At 46.9% G+C, this 22,960-nt stretch overlaps 1 protein-coding gene across 1 annotated transcript in view; it reads left to right on the top strand.

Annotated features, from left to right (window-relative positions):
- Nucleotides 1–4,227: 4,227 nt before the first annotated feature.
- LOC149327854 (protein tyrosine phosphatase domain-containing protein 1-like) overlaps nucleotides 4,228–22,960 on the top strand; it is a 92,594-nt gene continuing 73,861 nt past the window's right edge. Inside the window, exon 1 of the mRNA XM_089562411.1 lies at nucleotides 4,228–4,571. Coding sequence (XP_089418537.1) covers nucleotides 4,486–4,571 — 86 coding nt within the window. The 5' untranslated portion in view covers nucleotides 4,228–4,485. The remainder of the gene's footprint in view (nucleotides 4,572–22,960) is intronic.

Raw genomic sequence — 22,960 nt, 5'->3', positions numbered from 1 at the left:
CAAGTGTACACCTTAGCTAGAGTTTAAGGGTGAGAAGCCCGACTTTGGACAGGGTTTAATGATCGATGCAGACGGACGAGCGCTGCTAGGAACTGCGAATTTCGTTAGAAATTGAGTTTCTTGAAATTATTAGAAAATGAAGCGAGTGGTATGTGTTGGCCTCCGAATAGTTTCAGCCAAACTGCAGTAATTTAGCTCTCACTCAAATCACAGTGCACTGGGGTTTCAGAATGCACGCACGAAAGGTCAGACACGTAGCCAGAAATCTTTTTTGGGGTTGCCCAAGACAATTTTAAGGTGATGGTTTGGTTTACTGGAGTTTAACGTCCCAAAGCGACTCAGGCTATGAGAGACGCCGTAGTGGAGGGCTCCGGAAATTTCGGCCACCTGAGGTTTTTTTAACGTGCACTGACACCGCACAGCACACGGGAAAACCTTAGTAGCCCCAATTAGACGAAATTCCGACGGCGACGGTTGTTGAAGCAGAGAGGGTCCCTAATAGACGTCGTCTAGCCACCGCTCTTCTTCTTACCCCCCCCTCCCCCCCCCCCCCCTCTCGGGTCCGACGCGCCTGTCCACATGACGCCAGAGTCCAGACGCCAGTTTTCCCGAATACATTTGCACCAGAATTGTGCTGCAACCTTTCTCGTACAGCGTTCTGGCTGGTGTCATACGATTTTTCGTTGCATATAGCTTACATGTGCTGGTCAAGTGAGAGGGTAGCTTGCGACAGGGATTCTAACCGACGACATGACAAGGTTCAATTTTATGCCTCCCTGGACTCTTTACCCCTCTTAAGAGAATATTGGACATGAAGAGCAAACTGGGTCGCACAATCCTCATCGTTTGCATTAAGGCGCGGTTAAAGTGTCCACTGAGATGCGATACAGTTACTTTTCGTATTAAAAATGTGACGCAATCGTTCGTAGTACACCGTTGCGGATGGTGTCGTACGATTTATTGTTGCATATAGAATACGTCTCTTAGGTTGGAGTCTAGCTCGCGACAAGTGTTCGAACGGAGTGTTTCACTGGGACCTTTGAGGATTCAGCGTTTCTGGAATCTGCGTTCGGTGGCGCGTCTTCGTTTCATTTCCAAGTGCGCAACCTGGTTCGAGGTGGGACGCTCACGATGACACACTAATGAGTTCGCCTTCACAGCACATAATTTTTTTTTTGTACCGGGAGGAGTACGATAGGGGAAGGGGGTGGGGAGGCACCTTGGATATGTGCCTACTAAAGTTGACTAATGTATACACGCGTGCAGTTTGTGTGTACATAAGTCTCTCCAGTCTCAGGCAACTTACGGACCAGGCACCCGTAACTGGGGCACATACTACACGCCGAGATCTTCAACCGGCGAAGCGGTGCACGGGGCGAGCAGGCCGAAGTTGACCATGCGGAACGAAGCGTTGAAAAGAAAATCCGTCCGAGAAGTTTCCCATGGTCGATCATGTAGTTCCTGGAGCAGCTTCTGGGGGCGTAATGGTTCTGAAACCGGTCGGCCGGCAACGGGTTTAAAAAAACAAAAGCAAGCAAGTTAGGCTATATATACTGATCTGCTGAAATCAAAGCACTTCGACCGTTTAGATAGGATGGACCGGTTATTTGAGACGGGTTCGGAACTGGTACGGCGCTTCATTTTATTACACGTGGTTTAATTAGCACATGTATGCTTAATGACCAGCTTTAATTCACACACATACTCGAACAAATTATCCGCTTGGCCAGATAATTAACCGAACCTCAGAAGCGGTGCTCCTAACCTATGTCAACATCTTCATTAAAAAAAAAAAAACTTGTATTGAATAAAATGAGACATATTGTATACACCACCCTCATTTTCGGATTCTTATGTTTTGAAATTCAAGGAGGTAATAAAAGTCGGGCGCTGTTTCTTCAGCGAAAAGTATGGGAAGATTTCGGCTTTTGTAGAAACTCTCAGTGATTCAGGTTTCCTAGGCTGCTTTTACAATGAAGCAAAATGATCAGGGCCGTCCGTTTTTTACGGCACGTCAAATACTTTGTTCACAGAAAACGTTCAAAAACCTAGGACGCAGAAATGAAATGTTTACCGTGTCATTTCGAACTGTCGATCAACACGCCCCCCTGCCATGTGCTAGCCGTCCTGGTTAGCATCGTTGCCAGAGCGATCGGCCCGGATAGGCGGTGCTCCCGATGTTGCATCCGCAGATCCGGTCGATGTTTCCTTGAACAAAGAAGTTTCTATGAAAGATGTACAGCTTCCTTTTTTTTTGTAGCCATGTGGCTGCGTTTGAGTGGATGTTAATGATTAATTACTACCTAATGCTCTTGAAATAGTTAGATGACACTTGCTTGATCTCGAGGCTTGATAACCCATAACTGCGGTCTTTCAGACATCTGCAAAAGCGAAACCTCAAGGGAAAACTGTTTCTCCGCTCTTCTTCGACTCGCGCCGGAGTGACTTCAGAAGACTGTCCTGCATCGGCATAACCATCGTCATTCCCCCCCTCCCCCCCCCACACACACATACACTCCCTCCCAACGCCATTGCAGGACAAATAACTATTCCAATAACCACGCATCCTCGCCAGCTGTTGCCACCCTCATACCCTTGCAAAATTCTTAACCTCATCTCCGCGCCAACGTATAGAGAAACGCCTAAACGTGACGTCAAATTTACGCAAGCGCATAGCGGCGTTTCTTGCGCAGTTTCTTCTCTTGTCCCAATACTCCCCCCCGTTCTTCTTTTGGCGATCGACGCGTGTTGCCTCAAAGTAGCGCGCACACACACGCGAAAGTGATCGACTGGTCACACGAGCATAGAAGAGCGTGTCTGGCACTTTCTTAGCCGACTTTGGGGTCTAGACATGGCGCGATGACGAAACGGCGCGCTCCCGTGCTACGGGGCAAGGGCATGAAAGGCGGGCTGATGGAACTGCTACAAAAAGTGTGACGGACCGCCTTACAACGCCCCTCGCACGATGTCTTAAACGTGTGCGACTCTAGAGCACCAATACGGGCAAAGGAGACAAAGAGGCCATAAGAGAGCCAACACAAAAGCTTAATAGATCTATTGCTTTGGATGATGTGCTTGAGTAGCACATAATCTACAAGCTAACTCTACTTATAGTTTTTCTTTTTGTCTTCTACAGAAGGCTGGAAGGGGGTCTGGGGAGAGAGAGCCGGGACACCGAAATCCTTTCAGGCAAGCGACAGAGTCAAGGTCGGCGGGAAAGCGAGGGTGCGTGCCCCAAATGACTGCTTGCCGGAGTTACCTCCTGCTCAGGCACTCTCCTAGCGGTAATGAAATAGTAATACTTCTAGGCCCCAACACGGCCAAAGTGCGCAAGTGCAGTCGTTGGTCACCACGTGCCCTGCGCGTCTAGCGGCATTCACATCTATAGCTCTCTTGTTTCATTCACGTACGGCCAAGCTAAGAGCTCGAAGGAAGAAGTGGAAGGGTGGGAGCTCGGGTGTACGAGTGAAAGCGTACACGACGTGGCCGCGAAAAGGGAGTACGTGGTTGTGAGGTGTAAAGGGGGAAGAGAACGGGGAGAGCGTTGTTGGAGGGGAAGACAGTGGGAAGGCACCCCCATCGATACGTGCGCGTCTAACGTTGCGACACTATATACAAAAGAGGGTTGCCCCTGGTAACCGCAGTAGGGTCCGTGCAGTGGCGTCAACAGACCACGTGGGTCCACTGGTTTCACTTTCCCTGAGAGGAAAGGGGGAAAGGAAGGGGAAGAAAGGTAGCACCATGAGAGGGAGGGAGAAGGGAAGTACGTGTTGTGTGTGCGCTCGGCTTGAACACGCTGCAGTCGCTGCCGTTGTAGGCGCGTGCTTCGGGCGGCAAGGTTCGTTGGGGTGCGTTCTACTGCAAGAATTTTTTTTTGAAACCTTATTAGTCTACATGCTTTTCACTGTGCTGAAGGAAGTGGATCTGTAGAGGTCAACTTTCGAGACACTTTTGACAGGTGACTGCTTTAGCACGCGCTCCCTTGACAAGCTTTCTTGACTTTGGACGCCGTTGGATTTTTTGGCTCTGAACTGACGTCAACGCCCGGACAGTGAGCGCTCGGTGGGGAGGTGACGCATTCTTCGCATTGTGAATGCTTCGGACAAGACAGTACACGTCAAATATTACCGAGGTCCACAGGTAACAGTGGGCACTCGTTTACGATACCTCAACTCACAGATCTCCAAAGTACAGAAAGTGTCACCGGTCGCCGGTACAAGTTTATTGCGAATGGTTTGAGAGGAAGACGTCGCTAGTCTGTAGTAAGAAAACGGTGAAGAAGTCGTACAGCAATTGTGACTCATTGTCGCGGAAGTGCGAAGACCTCAGAGTCTGTCCTGGACCCAGAGAGGCCAGAAGACAGCTCGGTCGGCGGAGGTCGGCGAGTGGTGCGGACGATGGTCTTGTAGGCGACGCGGTCGTCATGCCGGCCTTCCGCGGTCGGTGCGGAACCGCCGACAGAGACCGGGACAGCGCTAGTATGCCATGAGCGAGGACTTGGAGGCTTCCCTGCCGCCTACAAGCACAGAGGGCCAGACCTGCATCAGCTACGGAAACCCGCTGCCATCACGGTGAGTAGTGAGTGCCCCGCCGGCAGTATCGGAATGTGAGGGCACTTAGAACACAGCGAGCGATGTCTCACAGCAGTGGGCGTGGTTCCCGACGCAAGTTCACGATTTCGGTGAAGCATTATGTCGCGCAGTTAAAACTGTCTTTATCATAAATGAGGCGGCCCACCACTGTCGCAGTACACGGAGTCATCGTAGACCCATTACTGCTGTGATTACTGCGCTCAAGAGGGAGGTATAGAAATTTGTGTAGGGATCACATTATCCTTGTTAAGAAGTCGGTTCAGATGTATCACCATGGAAGACTGATCCCACATAACTGGTGATATAGGAGGAGAGGAAAGCCGAATTTCTGCAAGCCTACCGTTAGCATTGCCACTGCTACACACCATGCACTGTTCTTTATTCGTGCGAAAGCACTGTTCCGCATTGATCTTAGCCAAAAGGCCGACAAGCGGGTTCGATCCCGGCCGTGGAGGTTAAATTTCGATGGAGGCGAAATTCTAGAGGCCCGTGTACTGTGCGATGTCAGCGCACGCTAAAGAATCCCAGGTGGTCGAAATTTCCGGAGCCCTTCACTACGGCATCCCTCATAGCCTGAGTCGCTTTGGGGCCTTAAACCCTCATAAGCCAAATTAGACCAGCACTGTTCTCATGGGTCAACCCGGAGCAAGACCTTGGGATGTTTGTACGCTTGCGGTGTTCGGTGTTTGTGGGCTTACGCCATGTAAAAAGGTCAAATAACTATCCACGACTGGGAGTCGAACCCACGGCGGCGTGAGCAGAGAAGCTTCGCAGGCCGCTGCGCGAGAGCAATGGGCTATCGCCGCAGCCGAACACGCGTCGTGTTAAACTACAACACACTCTCACGCTGTGCATTGCACCTGATCATATTTTCCCACTAATACTGCTCTGACACTAATATTCGCGCTTTGGGATATATGTGATGGTAGTGACAGAGAGATGTGTGCTGCATAAGGTGGCGTGGGCAATGCTGTGGCAGAAACAAGGCGCTAGAGCAGTGCGCGTTGGCGTTGACAACACTGCTGCAGAAACGCGACACTGGAGTGTAGACCGCCGGAGTACATTAGATGAATTGGCATGGACGACGAAAAAGTTGAAGACGATCACAACTGACTACCTTGGTCAGTGGACACCTCAATCGCACTTTCAGGTACGTGGCGGTGATGTCCACCTGCGAAAAACTGTGATTTCGCACAATATTTCGTGCTTAGCAATGCTAAACCACGAGAAATTTTATTTTGTTCAAAATAGCCACAACCATGAACTGTCAGGGCAGACAGTCTGTACTTTTTTGGTGCTGGCAGTCAGAACCGTGCCCGCAAACGAGTTCCTGAAGAACATTATTCATGTACTCCTTGTTGTCTTCTTCGTGCTACGCGTTAGCAAACACAACCTTCGTATGGAATCTATGATAGGAAGAACGGAGGTGGGAGGTAAAATAAGATAATGATGATGATGATGAATATGGCGAAAACTTTATTGGCCTCAGGGGTTCTTGACGACTGGTTTGGTCGCTGCCCTCAGTTGAGGACACCATTGGCTTCCCCGTTTGCTCTATGACCTGCGTGTCGTATATTGCGTTGGCACTTGCGACGCGTGTACTTAAAAATGTGGCTTTATCTTTCGCATTGAGTGATTTCATGTGGCCCATTGTTTTTCCTTCGTAGGGCTGTCTGTAGTTTTTCAGCTCACGTGTGACCGGACTTCACGACCAAGCTCTCTAAAGGAGTTTGCGTGAATGTTTTTTATTCTTACGGAAAGTTAAACGAAGAATACTGGATGATAAAACCGTAACTGTCAAGGCACTTTTGTATTCTTTCTTTCAGAAACGTTGCGGTGAGGTTGTTTCAAATAAAGATGTGATGCGATTGTTTTCGACATCCCTTTGCCTTAACTGTTGTCTTCTCACCTTTGAGCCCGTGCGCACCAGAAACAGATGAACGAAAATGGCAGTATAAATGACATGCGCTTAAGATGATAACCGCTATTGAGTGGGACATAGCTTACCAACACAATCCATTAACCTCTGCATCTGACCATTTGCGCGCATGTTAATTTTCCTTTTGACTATTTGGGGCTCTGCCGAAAAGTCAGGCCATTGTTAGCTCGATAGCAGCGGTTCTGTTTACGCTTCTTTGGTGTACAAGCAGCGATGGGTGCAAACAACAAAGCACTGCTGAGTGGTCATATTCTCTCCCCCCCCCCCCTCCGCCCCCCCCCCTCCAAAAAAAAAACAACGTGTGAGGGAACAATAATATTGGCACGCTTCCCGCGAAATGTAGTACGTATAGCCTGGTCCAAAGTGCATAGGTTCTGCATCGCATGTGTAGGGTCACAACAAAAGCTGTAGATTCCTAGGAGTCACTGCAATTGTAGGGAAGACGATTTTACCCGCCAAAGTGCCTCCCTCTTTAGTGTGCGAATGCGCAGGAATAAAGTGAGCATGATGTTCACCCAGACTGAGACAGTTTTAACAACCTGCTTCTTTCCGCTGTCCTTAAGGCCAGTTTCTACGAGAAAATTAAACAGGCTCTTTGCTACAAGCGATCGACACATTACATTGCTAACGTAGTAGGGCGACTGGACCGGAGGCTGCAATCGTGTCCCAAGACTCAAGTGGAAAGTTCCAATAGGTCACCGTAGCATCCGGGTCACATGAGAAAGGTACGAGGTTCGATCCCCAGTGCCACCGGGTATCCACTGGTATCCCAATAGACTTTGAGCGTTCCTTGGCCAAAGAATTTCATCCCAGAAAAGCCCAACGCCGGGCGTGGGGAAAGATTGCACCTATTGGAAAACCGGTGGGCACCTGGAGTCACTTGGGATCGAATTCCGTACCTTTCGCATGCGACGCGGATGCTCAAGTGACTAGGCAACCGCTGCAGTGGGGGAAATGTGGAAAGGGGACATCAATAAATTAACTTTTTTTTTGCGGCTGCGGTAGACACTACACAACTACGTCGACGATGTGAACTCAACAAAACTTTTTCCGACACAGCTCTAGTTTTAAGAATATTATGTAAATGCGCGTTAAACACTGGATGAGAAATGATGTTTCAGGACATTTCTTTGACGTCCGAAGTGCAGTTTAGAACGCGATATTGAAGCGGAGAGGAGGAAATGAACAACGAGGGCGACAGAGTTATGGTCAAGATTACATAATGGCATGCGCTATTGTTTTTCCTTTCGCACCTTCACACAGCACATTAGTTCCTAGCCACAAAAAGCAGCACAAATTGAAGAGAGTTCGCGCAAGGAAGGAAAACGCAATGAAAACGGGCTTCATCTGAAGTCTTGTCACGTGGAATGGGTTAAAGCTATTGCAAAAACCCCACGCAGGACCCCCTGCAATTGAGGGGGGGGGGGGGGGGTAAGGTGTAGAGGTCTTAATGAATGGGTTCGCGCTAGGTGCCGTGTACCGAGTTCATATATCTGGAAATTGTATTCATGTCAGACTCGTTTAATCACAACGACATTGATTGTCATTGACATATATAAAAAATTGGGTTCATAAATACCTTTCGATTGAAAAATTCAGTTGTCCAGAATTCCTGGCTAGGCTGCGGCGAAGACAGATAACTCCTTTTCTTGCATCCGCTGATCAAACGTTAGTCATGTACTTGCTACGTGCAGGCCCATCTTAACGCTGGTTTCGTTATGGGGACTTCTGACAACACACGCGTGTTTGGAAATGGAAGTGAGATCACCTGCAAGCAGCCTTCCGAAATATAGGGAAACGTACAGTCTTTGTCAAAAGTAACCAGGCTGCATGGTTTGCTTCTAGCTCATACAGTGGAGCCCTTGTGACTTTCCTAAAGATCAAAAGTTGTTGGAAGGTAAGAAGACCCCCAGTCCTTACATTTAATGACCATTTCAGCTTCAGAGAAGCTGTAAGGGCTCCACTGTATGAACTAGAAGCAAACCATGCAGCCTGGTTACTTTTGACAAAGACTGTACATTCACTTGGTGTTCCCTTCCTAGACGCTTGAACATTAGTTTCCTGCACGTTAGTTTTTAGACCCACCGCTCTGCTTTGTGTGCCGAGTTCATTGACCGTGCTTTAAAGTTCGGCCTCTGAGTTACTTAGCAATCATAGTTACTTAGTTACTGTAGTTCTTACTGTAGTTTTGTTGTTACTGTAGTTCTGTTACTGTAGCAGTAGTTACTGTAGTTCTTACTGTAGTTCTGTTGTTACTGTAGTTCTGTTACTGTAGCAGTAGTTACTGTAGTTCTTTCTGTAGTTCTTAGTTACTTACTTGCCATCGGTGAATCGCAGACTACTACGGTATTTTCCACTAATTCTTATGGTTTACTTTGGTTTAAGGGGGTCTAACTTCCCAAAGCAACTCAGGTTATGAGGGACGCCGTAGTGAAAGGCTCCGGAAATTTTGACCTCCTCGAGTTCTTCAACGTGCATGACATCGCAGGGTGCACGGACTTCTAGCATTTCGCCTTCATCTTAATTCCACCGCCACGGCCGGGTTCGATCCTGACCGCAGTCAGAAAGTAGCCAGGGATCCAACCCAAACTTTAAGCACGGCGAAAATTTGGAAAACGCTTGTCGTGTGTGGCTTTCTTGAGTTTTTCATCCTTTTTTCTTGTTTTACGCTACAGCCATATCATGAAACAAAATTTAAGTCAACAGGCATTCTAAGAAGCAGCCAATTTGATGAAAAATAGCCAGCCGCATAGGAGGAACGCGTATGCCAGTTTCGGCCGGATGTAAAACAAGTTATACGAAGTTACAGTTAAAGAACTCTCAAATGCAAAATTTTGAAGTTTGTTCTTTGAATGATGTAGCGATAACACATTACGTTACTGTGAGAAACCATAAACTACAAAGAACTATGCAACGGCGTAAGAATCAACTTCCTCAACGAGTTCGACCACGTCATCGGGCGTCTTTTCAAAGAGTCCATTGCGATTTCAGTACCTGGGTGCTCCACCATCCGCCGCTCTCGAAGCGCGGCTGCGGTTTAGCGTTAACAATGAAGCAGGCACACAGGAAACAGTTCGATGCAGACCACAAAGCGGATATCGGTCCACAAGCTCACGTTATATGCAAATAGCAAGAAAAATTTGACTCAAATCTTGCTCTATTTTTCAAAATAACTCGCTAGGCTATAGTATGGAAATCGCTGTCGTTTCGCGATGGAGTGCCGAATACGTAGTTATAGAAAAAAAGGAGGAAAAATATATCTATATATATAAAGAGAGGTAGGAGCTGAGATTTGCACGCTATATGCAAATCGCGAAAAGAAACATTGTTCCTCACGAAAGCCGCAGGTCTTTAGAACAAGCGGACCGTCAACACTGCCACTTCCTTTTCGTTCGATTTTACTAAACCCGCGCAGAACTTTTCCGTTCTCTTTCACCTGAATTTCATTTTACCCTTTCCCTCTATCCTATTTTTTTACCTAAAAATTTTCAGCCATTGCCACTTATGGGGAAAGCGGCGGTAATGTTAGTTATGGAGAATGTCAAATTGCACGTTGTACAACTAGTGGTTGCGATACGACGTACGCGTAAAGGTCACCGCACCGGTATATTTCTGACGTCACTGCGTTTGACGTCTGCGTAGTCCTATCAGTTATACAACACTCGCCGCTTTTTGTTGAACACGGTTCTTGGACCTCAAGGGCGTTATCACTTTATTCCACATTTTCACAATGCGTGTTCGGTCGATTTCCTGCTATCAGCATTCTGGACTCTAAGCGAATCACAGACTCTGAGGTACAAAGCCCGTCAGAGGGATTGTATCGCCAGTAGTCTGAGCATGTAGGTGAATGTTTGGTAAGGATTTGGTAACTGCGGAAAAGACGATAGATAAAAAAAGCATCAATAAAAGAGGACGGCAGAAGGATCTGCCTGTACGCAAAAACTATGTTATACGGTTTGCGATAGATGTGCGAACATAGGGATTCGATTGCGCAACCTTGGGGTCAGCAGCCGAACGCCAAAGCCACTGAGCCCCTGCATCGGGTAGAGCTAGAGAGTGTATATATAGTTTCATGGCTTACAAGAAGGAACGAAACGAGAGACAAGGGCGAAAAGATACGTAGGACCACACCGGTTGCAATCCACGAACCGACGTAGGTGCATGTTGCAAAACGACACAAATATAAGACGCCAAGGTCATAGTGTAACTACGAATAAGGGACGTCAAGGTCAAAGTGTAATTCGATAACTCGTACTAATGGGCGCATAATATTCGGACCACCAAATAAAGCATGTACGTACAGAACCTCTTTTGCTAACTGAACGTTCTGTACACACATGACGAACTCGAGCTCACAGCTGTACAAACTGGCTCATCGTGCTTGCAGCATGGAAGCGCTAAGCACTGAACGCACAAAGACGTAGTCTTGCTCGTTTACAGTTCAGTGACCTGAACCTGTGGCTTAATTTTAACCACCTCTTTCCGTTCATATTGCGCGCTGAAATGCAAGGCTACACTTCGATGAAACGTGGTCATGGTTATGGTTGGTTATGGTTATTGGGGTTTAACGTCCCAAAGCAATTCAGGCGATGAGAGACGCCGTAGTGAAGGGCTCCGGAAATTTCGACCACCTGGGGTTCTTTAACGTGCACTGACATCGCACAGTGGACGGGCCTCTGGAATTTCGCCTTCATCGAAATTCAGCCGCCGCGGCCGGGATCGAACCCGCGTCTTGCGGGTCAGCAGCCGAGCGCCGTAACCACTGAGCCACCGCGGCGGGGCAAAACGTGGTCATATATTAGCGCATAAAATTAATTCAAATGCATTTCACGGGGCTACGACACGTGATTCAAAGCTGCAAGGAAAGCTTTGGAAACTTAATAGGTCGACTGCAAAAACAACAACAACAACGACAACAACAAATTGTTGCTTGAGAAGTTATATTAAACCTCACCCAGGATCCAAACTCAATATCTCTAGGTTCGGGAAAAGCCACAAAACGACAGAGCCGACCGATGACACCACATCTGTGGTCCAGTATGCATCGTTCTCACGAAGGAAACACGTTATACAAAAGCTTTTAGAAGCGTCGTCCAGGACAGGGAGCGCGGCAGAATTTCGACATGGGAAAACCGTCTCGGTTGGAGACGGAGCGCAAGAGAAAGATGGCCCGTCCTCTTCAAGAAAAAAAAAAAGCATAAAAATAAAAATACACAGCCTGGACGTGGCGACACCATCATTTGCAACGACGACGGCGGCGCGAGCTGGCACCGCGCAATCGAAACACAGAGCCGTTAAAGCTCGCTCACCGTTGACGCTACGGCCGCTACAGTCAGCGATAAAGAACTCGCCGAGCGCCACGCTAGACCCGATAGTGGACGGGGTACGTGATGACAGACCGCGGTTCGGTTTAAACGACAGCTCTACGTGCCGCCGCATGCGCTGTCGTTGTGTGTGTTCTTGCAAGGCCCACATGCGTGGTGTATAGGGGCGGGGATAGAGGGTTAGGAGGAGGGGGGGGGGGGGGGGCTGTTGTGTAATTGATTTCCCACGCCCCGCGAAACGCCGAAAGATGATGAAGGGCCCTCAAGGGCGTGCGAAAGTCACGATAATTGTTGCGACAATTCCCCCGACTGCAATGTCCTTTCTATTGCTGCCGTTTCGTCGCTGAGTCTGTTTGCAAGAGCGTGCCCGTGATGTTGCGATGTGAGCTATGGTGGAGGCGTAACTGGCAGTCCTTTGGGAGCGAGTGAGGGCAGCAGCCTTTAATTTTAGCTGCGACGAGCTAACTCGGGGGAGCGTGTCGAAACTGCACTGGCGTCTTCAGTATATACGTAGTCGGCTTGCGCAGAGACCGTAAGGTAGAATAGAAGGGCTAGTGTGACCCGTGAGGCGTGGAGCTTTGTGAATTTATATACAGCGATGGCTGACGTCGTTTGACCAGGAATGAAATATTTTTCTCACGAGAAGATGGCGCAGAACTAGAAGGTGCTGTGCATACTGCTCGAGAAATAGTTTTTCAGTATGGTATTGGTTTTTGAGGAATGGAAATGGCGCAGTATCTGTCTCACTTATGTCCGTGGACACCTGAACCACGCCGTAAGAAAGGGAGGAAGGTGGGAGTGAAAGAAGAAAGAGAGGAACAGGTACTGAAAGTTTTTTTGTTTTATTCATTTTCTTTCTGATAAACCGCACGTTCGAGCGGTCGTAGCATGTAAGCAAGTATTGTCGAACGCCAGTAATCTCGCAGACGAAGTCATCGAAGTTGTTCGATGCTGATCAGTGGTTACTCACCGTCGACTGCAACCGTGCTTAGCCATCGCCACATCATTGTGCCTTCAGCCCTGCCCTACCTCGCTAAAATGCTAGCAAAAAATGCAGCTTTTCTCGAGAAGCTATACCCACCAGACAGTATATACCGATATTGTCGATATCTTCCTCATAGCCTTAGTCGCTTTCGGACGTCAAACCCCACAAACCGAACCGAACCAAACCAAACCAGACCTTGTCTGTACTGCCTTCTGCCATACTATGGCCTAGCGTACCTTCAAACTGCTCTGTAGACGTTCGCAAAACGCGTTCATTCGTCTGTAAAGTTTTTTTTTATTTCTTGCACGCCTTACATTTGGCAACATGCGCACAGGATAATGGGTGACAATTGCATTTGATGTCTCAGTAATTACCTGGTTCGAGCGCATGCAGTAAGTACACACAAATAACGTATATAGTGGCGAGTAGCAAACATGCGCAAAATCTGCGCTGTTCTGCTTAAATTGGCAAAATAAAATAAACAAAGCAGTAGACATAAAATTCTAGCAATGACATCACTTGGCACGAGAAACACAAACAAAACGCGCTTTCTTTTCCTGAAATGCTTCAAAAGTGCAACAGTACTGGAACTAAGATAATAGAATTAGCTGCAATAATCAAATATGTAGATACAAATAGCGTACATCGTTTTTCAACGCGAGAACAAACTTTGACAAGAAGCAGGTTCATTTTTTGTTTATTAGGCCTTTTTCTGAACGAGAATAGTTGTTTTCAACCTCTATAGACATTTGACTACTGGCAAGCTTAAGATGCCTTGGCCGGTTTTCATGGTCTAGCGTTCATTACAAGCTGTCCGCAGTTTAGCAACGTGGTGAGAGTTAAGCACTGTTCTAAATCCACCGTCATGAACATTGCAGAACACACCATACACGCAGGTACTGTTGGTCGCTCTTAATCGTGTAATGCCCAGCGCATCAAGTACTGTGCACACTGTAAAAATGTGAACATGTTTCATTCATACTCTGAAATGTAAATCAATTTCTTAAATTACTGTAGAAGGTGCCTTTTCTAACGCATGTATCTAAGCAAGGTGAAAGTGCCAGCGACCAGTTCTATAGGAAGCCTGCCGTCAAATAACGCACTGCAAAATAAAGCTAGCCCCAAGACCACCAAAAAATTTCCTTGGTCGTGCTGTTGAAGTGGCATATGATGGAATGGTGTGCAATTTCTCTGCTGATAAATGTTCCACCCGTCTGAGCATTTGTTTAGTTTTATCGTTATTTCACATCTAGAAATTACCATAGTTCGTAAATTCAGCCATGCAGTAATCTATAAACTAATCTATGCAGTTATCTATAAACTAGCAATAAAATGCTGGACGCTCCTAATTGGAATCCAAGATGTTAGTTGCTTGGGCATTACAGGAATAAACCGTTGTGTTAAGATGCAAGGCTGCCAGCTTCTTCTGCAAGCTGCAGCTTGCAGAAGTGATTATCAAGTCTAGTGATTCTCACTCCCAAACATCAGAGTATAACCATTCTGACCAGAGTCCTTACGTTCAGCCAAATCACACGGAAAAAGTAATCTTTTTTTTGTATCTAAAAGCCTGCCATTGTGCATTATTAGATGTCGCAATTTTTTTTCTTCACATCATCGACGTTCAAAACAAAACAAAAAGAAAGAACGAACTATTAGAAACTTGCACTTTTTCCACACTCTTCCTACAAATGTTGATGGAAAGTCATCAGATCTCATTTCGCCAAAGGGCACTGCCAACAACGCCAGCAAGTCCAGTCCGGGAGAGTCCGAGAAAAGGACCGTTTGCGCATCGTTAAGCCTAGAACGCTGTGTACACACACAGGCTCTATTGTTCTTCGCTTCCGCCCCATTCAGTCCGCTTTCGTTTATACGAATTTCGCTCTTTCGAGGGTTTCGCGAGCCCCCTGCGCCGTGAAGGCAAAGCTTTTGTACCCATCAGCTTTTGATTTCTTTCTTTTCTCTTCACGATACATTAACGACCGCGCACGAGCAAAACTACAATAGAGAGAAAAAACAGGAAAGTAGACGAGGAAAAGCATAAAGGGATGCAACAAGAGTCAGAAAGGCGTCGCGGCGAAGGTGCGAGATGCCGAGAAGATGAGCGTCTCTCGATCTCGAGACTCGCCCCCCTCGTCAAATGGACTTTCGGCCTGTCGTAATGGACGGGGCCCATCAGGGAGGCGCTATACTTTCCTAAGTCAACGATAGACGGAGAGAAGAAGAAAGAGAGACACAGAATCAGGTTTGAAAGCGCCGCTCCCTTTTTGGAAGATGTGACCGGGAAATAGCCGTCGCAGCGAACTGCACTCGCGTCCCTGTTTTCTTCGCGGTTCAGCGGGCACGGTTCGGTCGAATTTTTGTTTTTGTTTTTGGTCTGCATATATATATTTATGGACCAAGGTGGCTTGCTGCGAAGGTGGCTTGGTTGTTCGGGCTTTCGAACGTTGTTCGCTACGCTGTATAGACGTTCTTAACGAAAACTACAGGCTGTTGTTTTCGCTTGTGGACTACGGCCATTGGTTCTACAACCCTGGCGACTATGTCTAGACGAAGAGAAGGAAAAACGAAAAATCTGGCACAGTCCTTTTTGACGCCGTAATCGCACTGAACGTTCGTGCACAGTTGCCTTCGTTGTGCAGACGTTGCAAAAAAAAAAGTAATAAAAAAAGGTGTGTCCTGTCCTAAGGCGTTGCCTTCTACGAGCTAGTCTCAGGTCGGTGTAAATCCCCCTTACGCGGTAAGCCTGCGGTCGTTATACGTCACAGTCGGACAGAAGGGGAAGACATACTTATGAGGCTTACGGAGGACAATCGGCATTGTTCGTCGGTTACGGTGCCAACTATGGAGGTGATGTTGGCGGTAGCGTCTAGTGCTAGAAACCTCTCTGCCATTGGGCAAAGCAAGTCGGCAGACGATGTGGGCGTTCTCAATCAGTGGAGCTGTACACTCATCACAGCATGCCCAGCGAACTAATGTTGCTGAATAATAAGGGGAAATCACTGATTCACATCAACCCGGGCGCAGCAATACGGCAACTAAGAAAAGCTACACAAATTTCTCAGGAACTTGGCTGTTAAAGAAAAATTCGTCCTGATCCAGGGTTCGAACCCGGGACCACCTCTTCACCGGAGAAGTCGCTCTATACGAACCGAGCTAACCGGAACGGCAAGCGCATGGTAGGGCGAGAGCAAATTGATCAATAACTCGAAGTGGGAACAGTGTTCGTCAAATGTGTTGGTCATTTGACAAAAGTGTTGCAAAAGAGCAATCCAAATAAAGAGGAAAGCGCTGAGGCAGCTTGTGAGCATCGAGTGTTAGCAATATCTAACGAATATTGCGTCATTAGCCATCTTCGCTACACCCAGTACAAATCTTTTGTTATAGTCGGATATATATTTTTTTTATGCCAACGAATACAGCGCAAGAAGACAAATCATTTGACACCACTCCGAATGTCCTACATCAATTGGCCTGGCCGTAATGGACGTTGAAAATTTCAAGAAGCCACGGTTTCGGGAACCAAAGGTCGTTCGTGAAAATCCCCTATTACATGCTACGCTTTGATTCAACTAATAATCTTATGCTCCGTAACGCGCTGACTTGTTTGATACCACTCCGAACATTCTACGCCAATTAGGTGGTGCACAATCTGTGTACCAATGATACCACCCACTGGTCCCACTTGAATGACCTTGTGTTTTATACTGACGTGACCTTGAGTAATGTGAATGTTCGAGCTAATGATCTGAAACACTAAACCACGTCGCGAACTGTACTCTTGTATTTTTTGAGGGACTGTGGTCCCTTATCGTGTAACCATGGGGTCCAAAAAAATTCTCTTGACGTCAACCTGATATTCGTACCTTCATCCAAGTTACATTAACTTTAAGAGGGTTAACTGGTGAGCTAGTTGGTTTTCAGACATAATAAATTATTTTTAGCGCAACGGGCACACACCACAAAAAAGAAAGCGCCCGTGTTGTCGTCTTTCTTGTGTTGTGTCCCCGTTGCGCTAAAAATCATTTATTATGTTTTATCAACTACGGGAACAAGGCGTCTCTTGTCACATAGCGACCATGTACGAGCTATTTACGTGATTTTCTGCATAATTTCACCAGATTCTATGCCATCCCTGACAGCGTTTTTTTATTCTGTTCAGCATGCGCTGCTTGTAAATAAACTGTATATTTGTTTGCATGCAGATGCCATACCACTTGCCAGGACTAAACCACATACTTATTGCACGCAAGTCCACCCAAAACCACTTAGTCTTAATTTCAGCTAAGCTTTTTATCAACACTCGTTCTTTCTCGTCTGCATACTGCTATGTTTTTATTTCTTAAACAAACACAAAAAAGGTCTGTTAGCATTGCCAGGGATCTCTCGTGTTTTATCGTCGAATACCTGATCTCTTCCTTTGGACAGAGTAGCCTCATCAGACATCCAGTTGACCTAAATTCTCTGCTCGGCCGTCGAGGTTCTGGCGGGAAACAAATCGTGGGGCTTGTTTGACGACTTGACACCAATATTGTCAACTCCCTGATACGCAATGCAGCGCAGGAAAGAGCATATACGTACTCGAGGATTCAAATCGGGTCGATTCGACGATTCGGACCACATCTTCCATGTAGCCTCGAGAGAGGACGTTCTAGGGGGTAAAAATTGGGGGGGGGGGGGGGGGGGGGGGGAGAGATAAATTCTTAATATGAGCTGCAGTGCCGATAGAATGTGCTCTTCCTTTAGCGTCGCTAGAGTATGATTGAACGTGCATGCTTAACCACACTGAAACGTTTCATATGAGCCGCTCATATGAAATTATGGTAATATAGATTCTATATAAAATGGAAAGATATATGGAGACTCATATGCGCTCTTTATGTGTTTCGTATGGCATCCATAGAGTTTCCATATTTTTCCGCATGACTTATCTATAGCGTGCATGACGTCGGATTGAGTCTGTATGTTCCTTTATGCACTGCCCACATCCCCCATATCGAATCCATATGATCCATATAAAAAAGAGAGAATTATTGGACTTCTCATGGGGGAAGTTTCAGTAGGGCTGTGTGCGACATCGGTCGAAATTAATCTGGAGTCCTCCCCTAATAAAAAACTTTTATCGACTTTCTTATAGACTATACTGCCTCCCTATAGATATTTCCTTGGGCTATTCATAGTCTATAAAGAGTTGTGAAGAAGCCAGCGCAAAAAAAACAGACGAGGGACAGAAGAGAGGACACTTAAGACTGTCTATAGACAAAAGTCTACTAAGTGTGTATGACCATAAATCTATAGATTGTCTATAGACTGTCCATAGGACTTGTATTGTCTATAGACTAATCTATAGGATTTGTCTATATAAACTATATACACTTTAGTGACAAAAGTCTGTGGAGAGTCCATAGAGTTTCTAAAAAAAATTAGGTAAGGGTCCACTACGGAGACTATCTTTTCCTATGCGTCCTTTCAGTCACCCTCCATCGTTCTCCCTCCCTAGCGGCACGGTTCATCGCCTTTCCTACGAAATACGTGAACCGAGAATAGAGCGCGAAGTGTCGTGGTGATTGAAAGAAATAGTTGTAACTTACGAGGTTGATAGAAGAAGACTTCGCCCGCACCATTGATGTATAGCGGGTGATGAAGAACATCTAATTAAAAATAAAATAAAGATGCATAGTGCCAAGAAAATAAATAAATTTTGATAAAGATGAAAGGGAAAAAGGTTCAGGGATGAAAGCAGGAAAGAGCAAAGTTAGGCTTTTCACTAGTCAGCGTTTCACAGTCTTGTTTTTCCTTTTTTCTTCCTCCTTGTTTGTCGTTTTCCGTTGTACAAATCGTCACTGATGCGTCTTAGTACGCTGGTGCGATTGTGCTGCGTTGACTGATTCTGTTGCTATGTTGCTTTGCCCCCGTGAAAGCATGCTAGCCCCTTGCCTTGCGGTCGCAGGAGTAACTTCGGGGGGCAACGCAGCTTTTCAAGTTTTACTATCTCTGGTTTTCGCTTTTCTACGTTTTTTTCCAAGCTTTGCTGTCAATATTTTTCTTCCATGTTACGTTCGGACACAGTTCTGCAGACAATGATCGAAGTCTCGCGCTTCAGAACCACATTTGCAAATACTCTCTGCCTCGATACTGAATCGCTGGAAGTAAAATGGAAATCGTCCGTGTCCAGTGATGTGGAGGTCAACGGCAGCGCAGACGCCACACCCCGGTTGCGGGATCGTCCGATCAAAGGTGACGTGTTCCACCCAGTCGCGCCGAGGCATCCACTCCTGGCCGCACACACCTCCCCGCGAACCACTAGGCTAACAACCAAACGTACTTCCTCATTGTGGTCGTATAGATGCCGGTTTGATGTCTCCCAGGGTTATTTCCGGCATCCGTGATCGTTGTCCACGTGCAAAGATAGCATCCAAGATAACGCGCCGTCGTCCATAAATGATGATGATTACGTTGACGTCACGGCCACGGAGTAGTAGTTGCACAGGCCGGCGTATGGAACCCGTCAGCTTGTACTACAGCGCCGTTCCTCTCCCTAATCGACCTTGACACGGCACGGGAGACAGGTTTCCCAGCGTTGCTGCCCTGTCTGAGTCTTTGTTTATTTGGGCCTTCTGCCCCGGGCTGGTCTATTTTCGGGAGGGAAGGGAGGGCTTTAATGACCGCGGGAGAGGTCAGGCGTGCAATTATTTTTGGGGAAAGCGCGGCGGCGGACGGTACAGGACGCCCCCTTTCCTGGCGCTTTTCTCGTTTCATATATACCTTTCTTGCCAAAGCGCACACCGTCAGAATTGTGAAGGTCTCAGTAGTAGCAGTATAAGAGACAGTTACGCTATTAATCAGTTTTCTCGCTCGGTTCTCGAATATGCCTGCGCAGTATGGGACCCTTGGCATAAAACGGATATCGATAAACTTGAGATGGTACAAAACTTGGGTATCCGGTATGTCTTTAACAACTATACCAGGAGCTTTAGCGTTTCACGTGCAAAAAACTCGCTGGGATGGAAGACGCTTGAAAAACGTAGATATTGTTTGAGGTTAAAATTTTTTCATAGTATTCACTATTCCAATACTGGCATAAACCGTGACCTGTTCATCCATTCACCAAACTGTACTTCGCTACGCCGTGACCATCAATTAAAAGTTAAATCTCTGTAAATCAGAGATGTACAAATATGCTTTTTTTCCCTAGGTCTATAAGAGATTGGAACCGGCTCTCTGAAGAGGTGATATTAATTACGTCAGGTGATTTATTCTCTTCATCTCTGTGAATGCTGTTTTTAGGCTGTATTAATGTTGCATCATGGTTGCATTGTATGTGCTGCACTTTGTTACCTTTTTTTTTCGTTTGTATGATGTGTTATCCCCCCCCCCCCCCCCCACTGTAATGCCACTTGTGGCGCTGTGGGTATTACAATAAACAAATAAACAAATACAGTTCCTTAGCGGACGAAGCCTGCACTTTCAAGGTGGGGGCTCCGCCATAACTGCACTTGCAGAACTTGGATATTACAGGTGTGATTTTGTTTGGCGCAGCTGTACAATGGATTGTAGCTGGGCCAATAGGTGAACGTATTAGTTATATAGCACGCTTTCCTCCCTTTCTCTCTGTGAGAAGATGGAAGAGGATCCTATTGGCGAAGAAAAATGGCACGAGAATTTCAGCGAGGCAGCCATTAATGTGCCTAGAAAACATGAAAAACTTCACCACCCAACAGGTATTTGCACATACAGAAAAATTAATGGCAATTGCGCGTGTTAATGCGGATGTTTAGCGATAGACACCCGTTCTTAATTGGTTTGTTTATAGAGGAGGGCATGTAATGCGAAAGCAAGATAACTGCTGGTCCTTAAGGGTAACGGAATGGATTCCAAGGGAAGACAAGCGTATACCAGGGGGCGGCAGAAAGTTAGGTGGCCGGATGAGATTAAGAAATTTGCGGGAATACGGTGGCCGCACCTGGTACAGGACAGGGCTCACTGGAGGGATATGGGACAGGCCTTTTGTCTTTCAGTGGGCGCAGTCAAGGTGATGATGATGATGACGATCTGTCCTTGTGCTTTTGAAACTTTTGCATTTGCCGAGCATAAGTGTGACGATTTCTTTTCCTGTTTTGGGAGGGTTACAGCGAGATACGGCTTATGTGCCCGGGGTAATCACACCAGCGCCCCCGTGATGCGATACCATCATCAGAAATTCAGGACAAGCGCTTCTAGTTCCCCTGTTAGCCACCACATGGCGTATCGTTAAAAAAAAAAAATAACGCGTCGTTTTCATTCCGCACGTAAGAAGGAAAGAGTATGACCAAGGGCCTGCAGAAAAAAGCACGTGATGGGCAGTTAGGCTTAGCGACACTGGCTTGGCGCTGTCCCGAATTGCTTGTAATTTTCGTGCGCGGTACCACGCTGCCACGTTCGGATGCACGGAGGCTTGATGGTTACAACTACTGTGTTTAGGCCGGGAGCTTCCGCCTAGGCGCGAAAAGCATGGACGAAGTCGACTGGTTTATGAAGTTGGCAGTGGTGAATACTTAAGTATACATCTGAAAATGACCGTAGTTTATGACAGCCGCCGCGGTGGCTCAGCGGTTATGGTGCTCGGCTGCTGACCCGAAAGACGCGGGTTCGATCCCGGCCGCGGCGGCTGGAATTTCTTTGGAGGAGAAATTCTAGAGGCCCGTGTACTGTGCGATGTCAGTGCACGTTAAAGAACCCCAGGTGGTCGAAATTTCCGGAGCCCTCCACTACGGCGTCTCTCATAGCCTCAGTCGCTTTGGGACGTTAAACCCCATAAACCAAACCAAACGTAGTTTATGACAAGTTAAGTGCACAATAGATGGGAGGGGCTTCCAGGAATGTGAAAGAAATAATTTTAGGAATCTTTTTCATAATTCAAATGTTATAACTATACAATGAAATACCCCTTGAACGAACGTTAGGGCTACCTTGAGGAACTCCTCAGTAAAATGGTTGTTCGCCATACTGATATGAAGTTTGTTTCGATCAACCAAACTAAACATCGAGCATTCAGTAGCTCCCAAAGATACTTATTTCACACTACTGAGAACTGCACGCATGCATTGGGTCACACATGATAATGTGCTGCAATTTTCCAATGCTGGCACTGTCGTAAACCGTGCAAGTTCTATGCCTTTACATTTTTTCTGCTACAGACACGAAGTTTGTCGCCTTCTCTGGACATTTTAATTAGTGTCTCAATTCTCGTGCAACTAAGGCGGGTGCACTAGCCAACACTGACCAGGATACAAGCTGTGTGCGTATAGCCGCACCGTGAAGCAGACATGACATCCCACAACTGGGCAAGGGGAAGGGTGGCGCTGTGAGTTTCACAAGCATCGCAGTTTCAGAGTTGCATGGCCAGCATGATGCTTAAAAATGGGTTATGCCCTTTACGGCACGAAAACAACGAATAATACGAGCACACAGAGCGCGCTGTGTGTGTCAGTGTCATTTTCTCCGTGTTTGTGCTGTAAAGAATATTGCACGTTGTAAGCATCATGTACATACAACCAACTACGCCCTGTTCTTGTGCCCTTAGCCGTGCCAGCAGTTTTGAGGGCCGAAAATTGCTGCAAATCTGCCGAAATGTACATGTCCCGGTTGGAGTACTTTAATGATTTATACGTTCGCTGAACTGAAAATTGCGTTGCACTGAAATTCTTTCAATTAAAACTGATCTGCAATGGAAGCAGTGGCGTGTCTCAGGGAATTCCCCAAATGTTCGTGTATCTTGAAAGTTCGTTCAAGCTGCACTTCATTCTATATATTAAACCCGGCTTCGATTGCGACCGTCCGATCAACTTGACATGTGCTTCCGGGATACAAAGAGTCGAACAGCGCGAATGTGCTGGGTGTATATCCCCGAAACACACTGTTTTAACGCGCTCACGTTAAGGCTTCCGTACTGCTGAAAATCAGGTGTCGTCGTCGGTGGCAGCGTTGTGAGTCGAAAAACAGGTGACTCACCTGTCACCTAGGTCACGTGACCTCTTGGCGTCATCACAACCTGCCCACCGTGGCAGATGGCGACCTGCCCCCTTGATTGTCAGTAAACAGGCAACCAGGGCCGGCGGCAATTAAGTTAAGGATTGGTCGCGTG

Source organism: Amblyomma mixtum, chromosome 10 (genome assembly GCF_055824585.1).
Source record: "Amblyomma mixtum isolate Tamu chromosome 10, ASM5582458v1, whole genome shotgun sequence".
Classification (NCBI taxonomy): domain Eukaryota; kingdom Metazoa; phylum Arthropoda; class Arachnida; order Ixodida; family Ixodidae; genus Amblyomma; species Amblyomma mixtum.
This window is presented reverse-complemented; position numbering and strand designations above follow the sequence as displayed.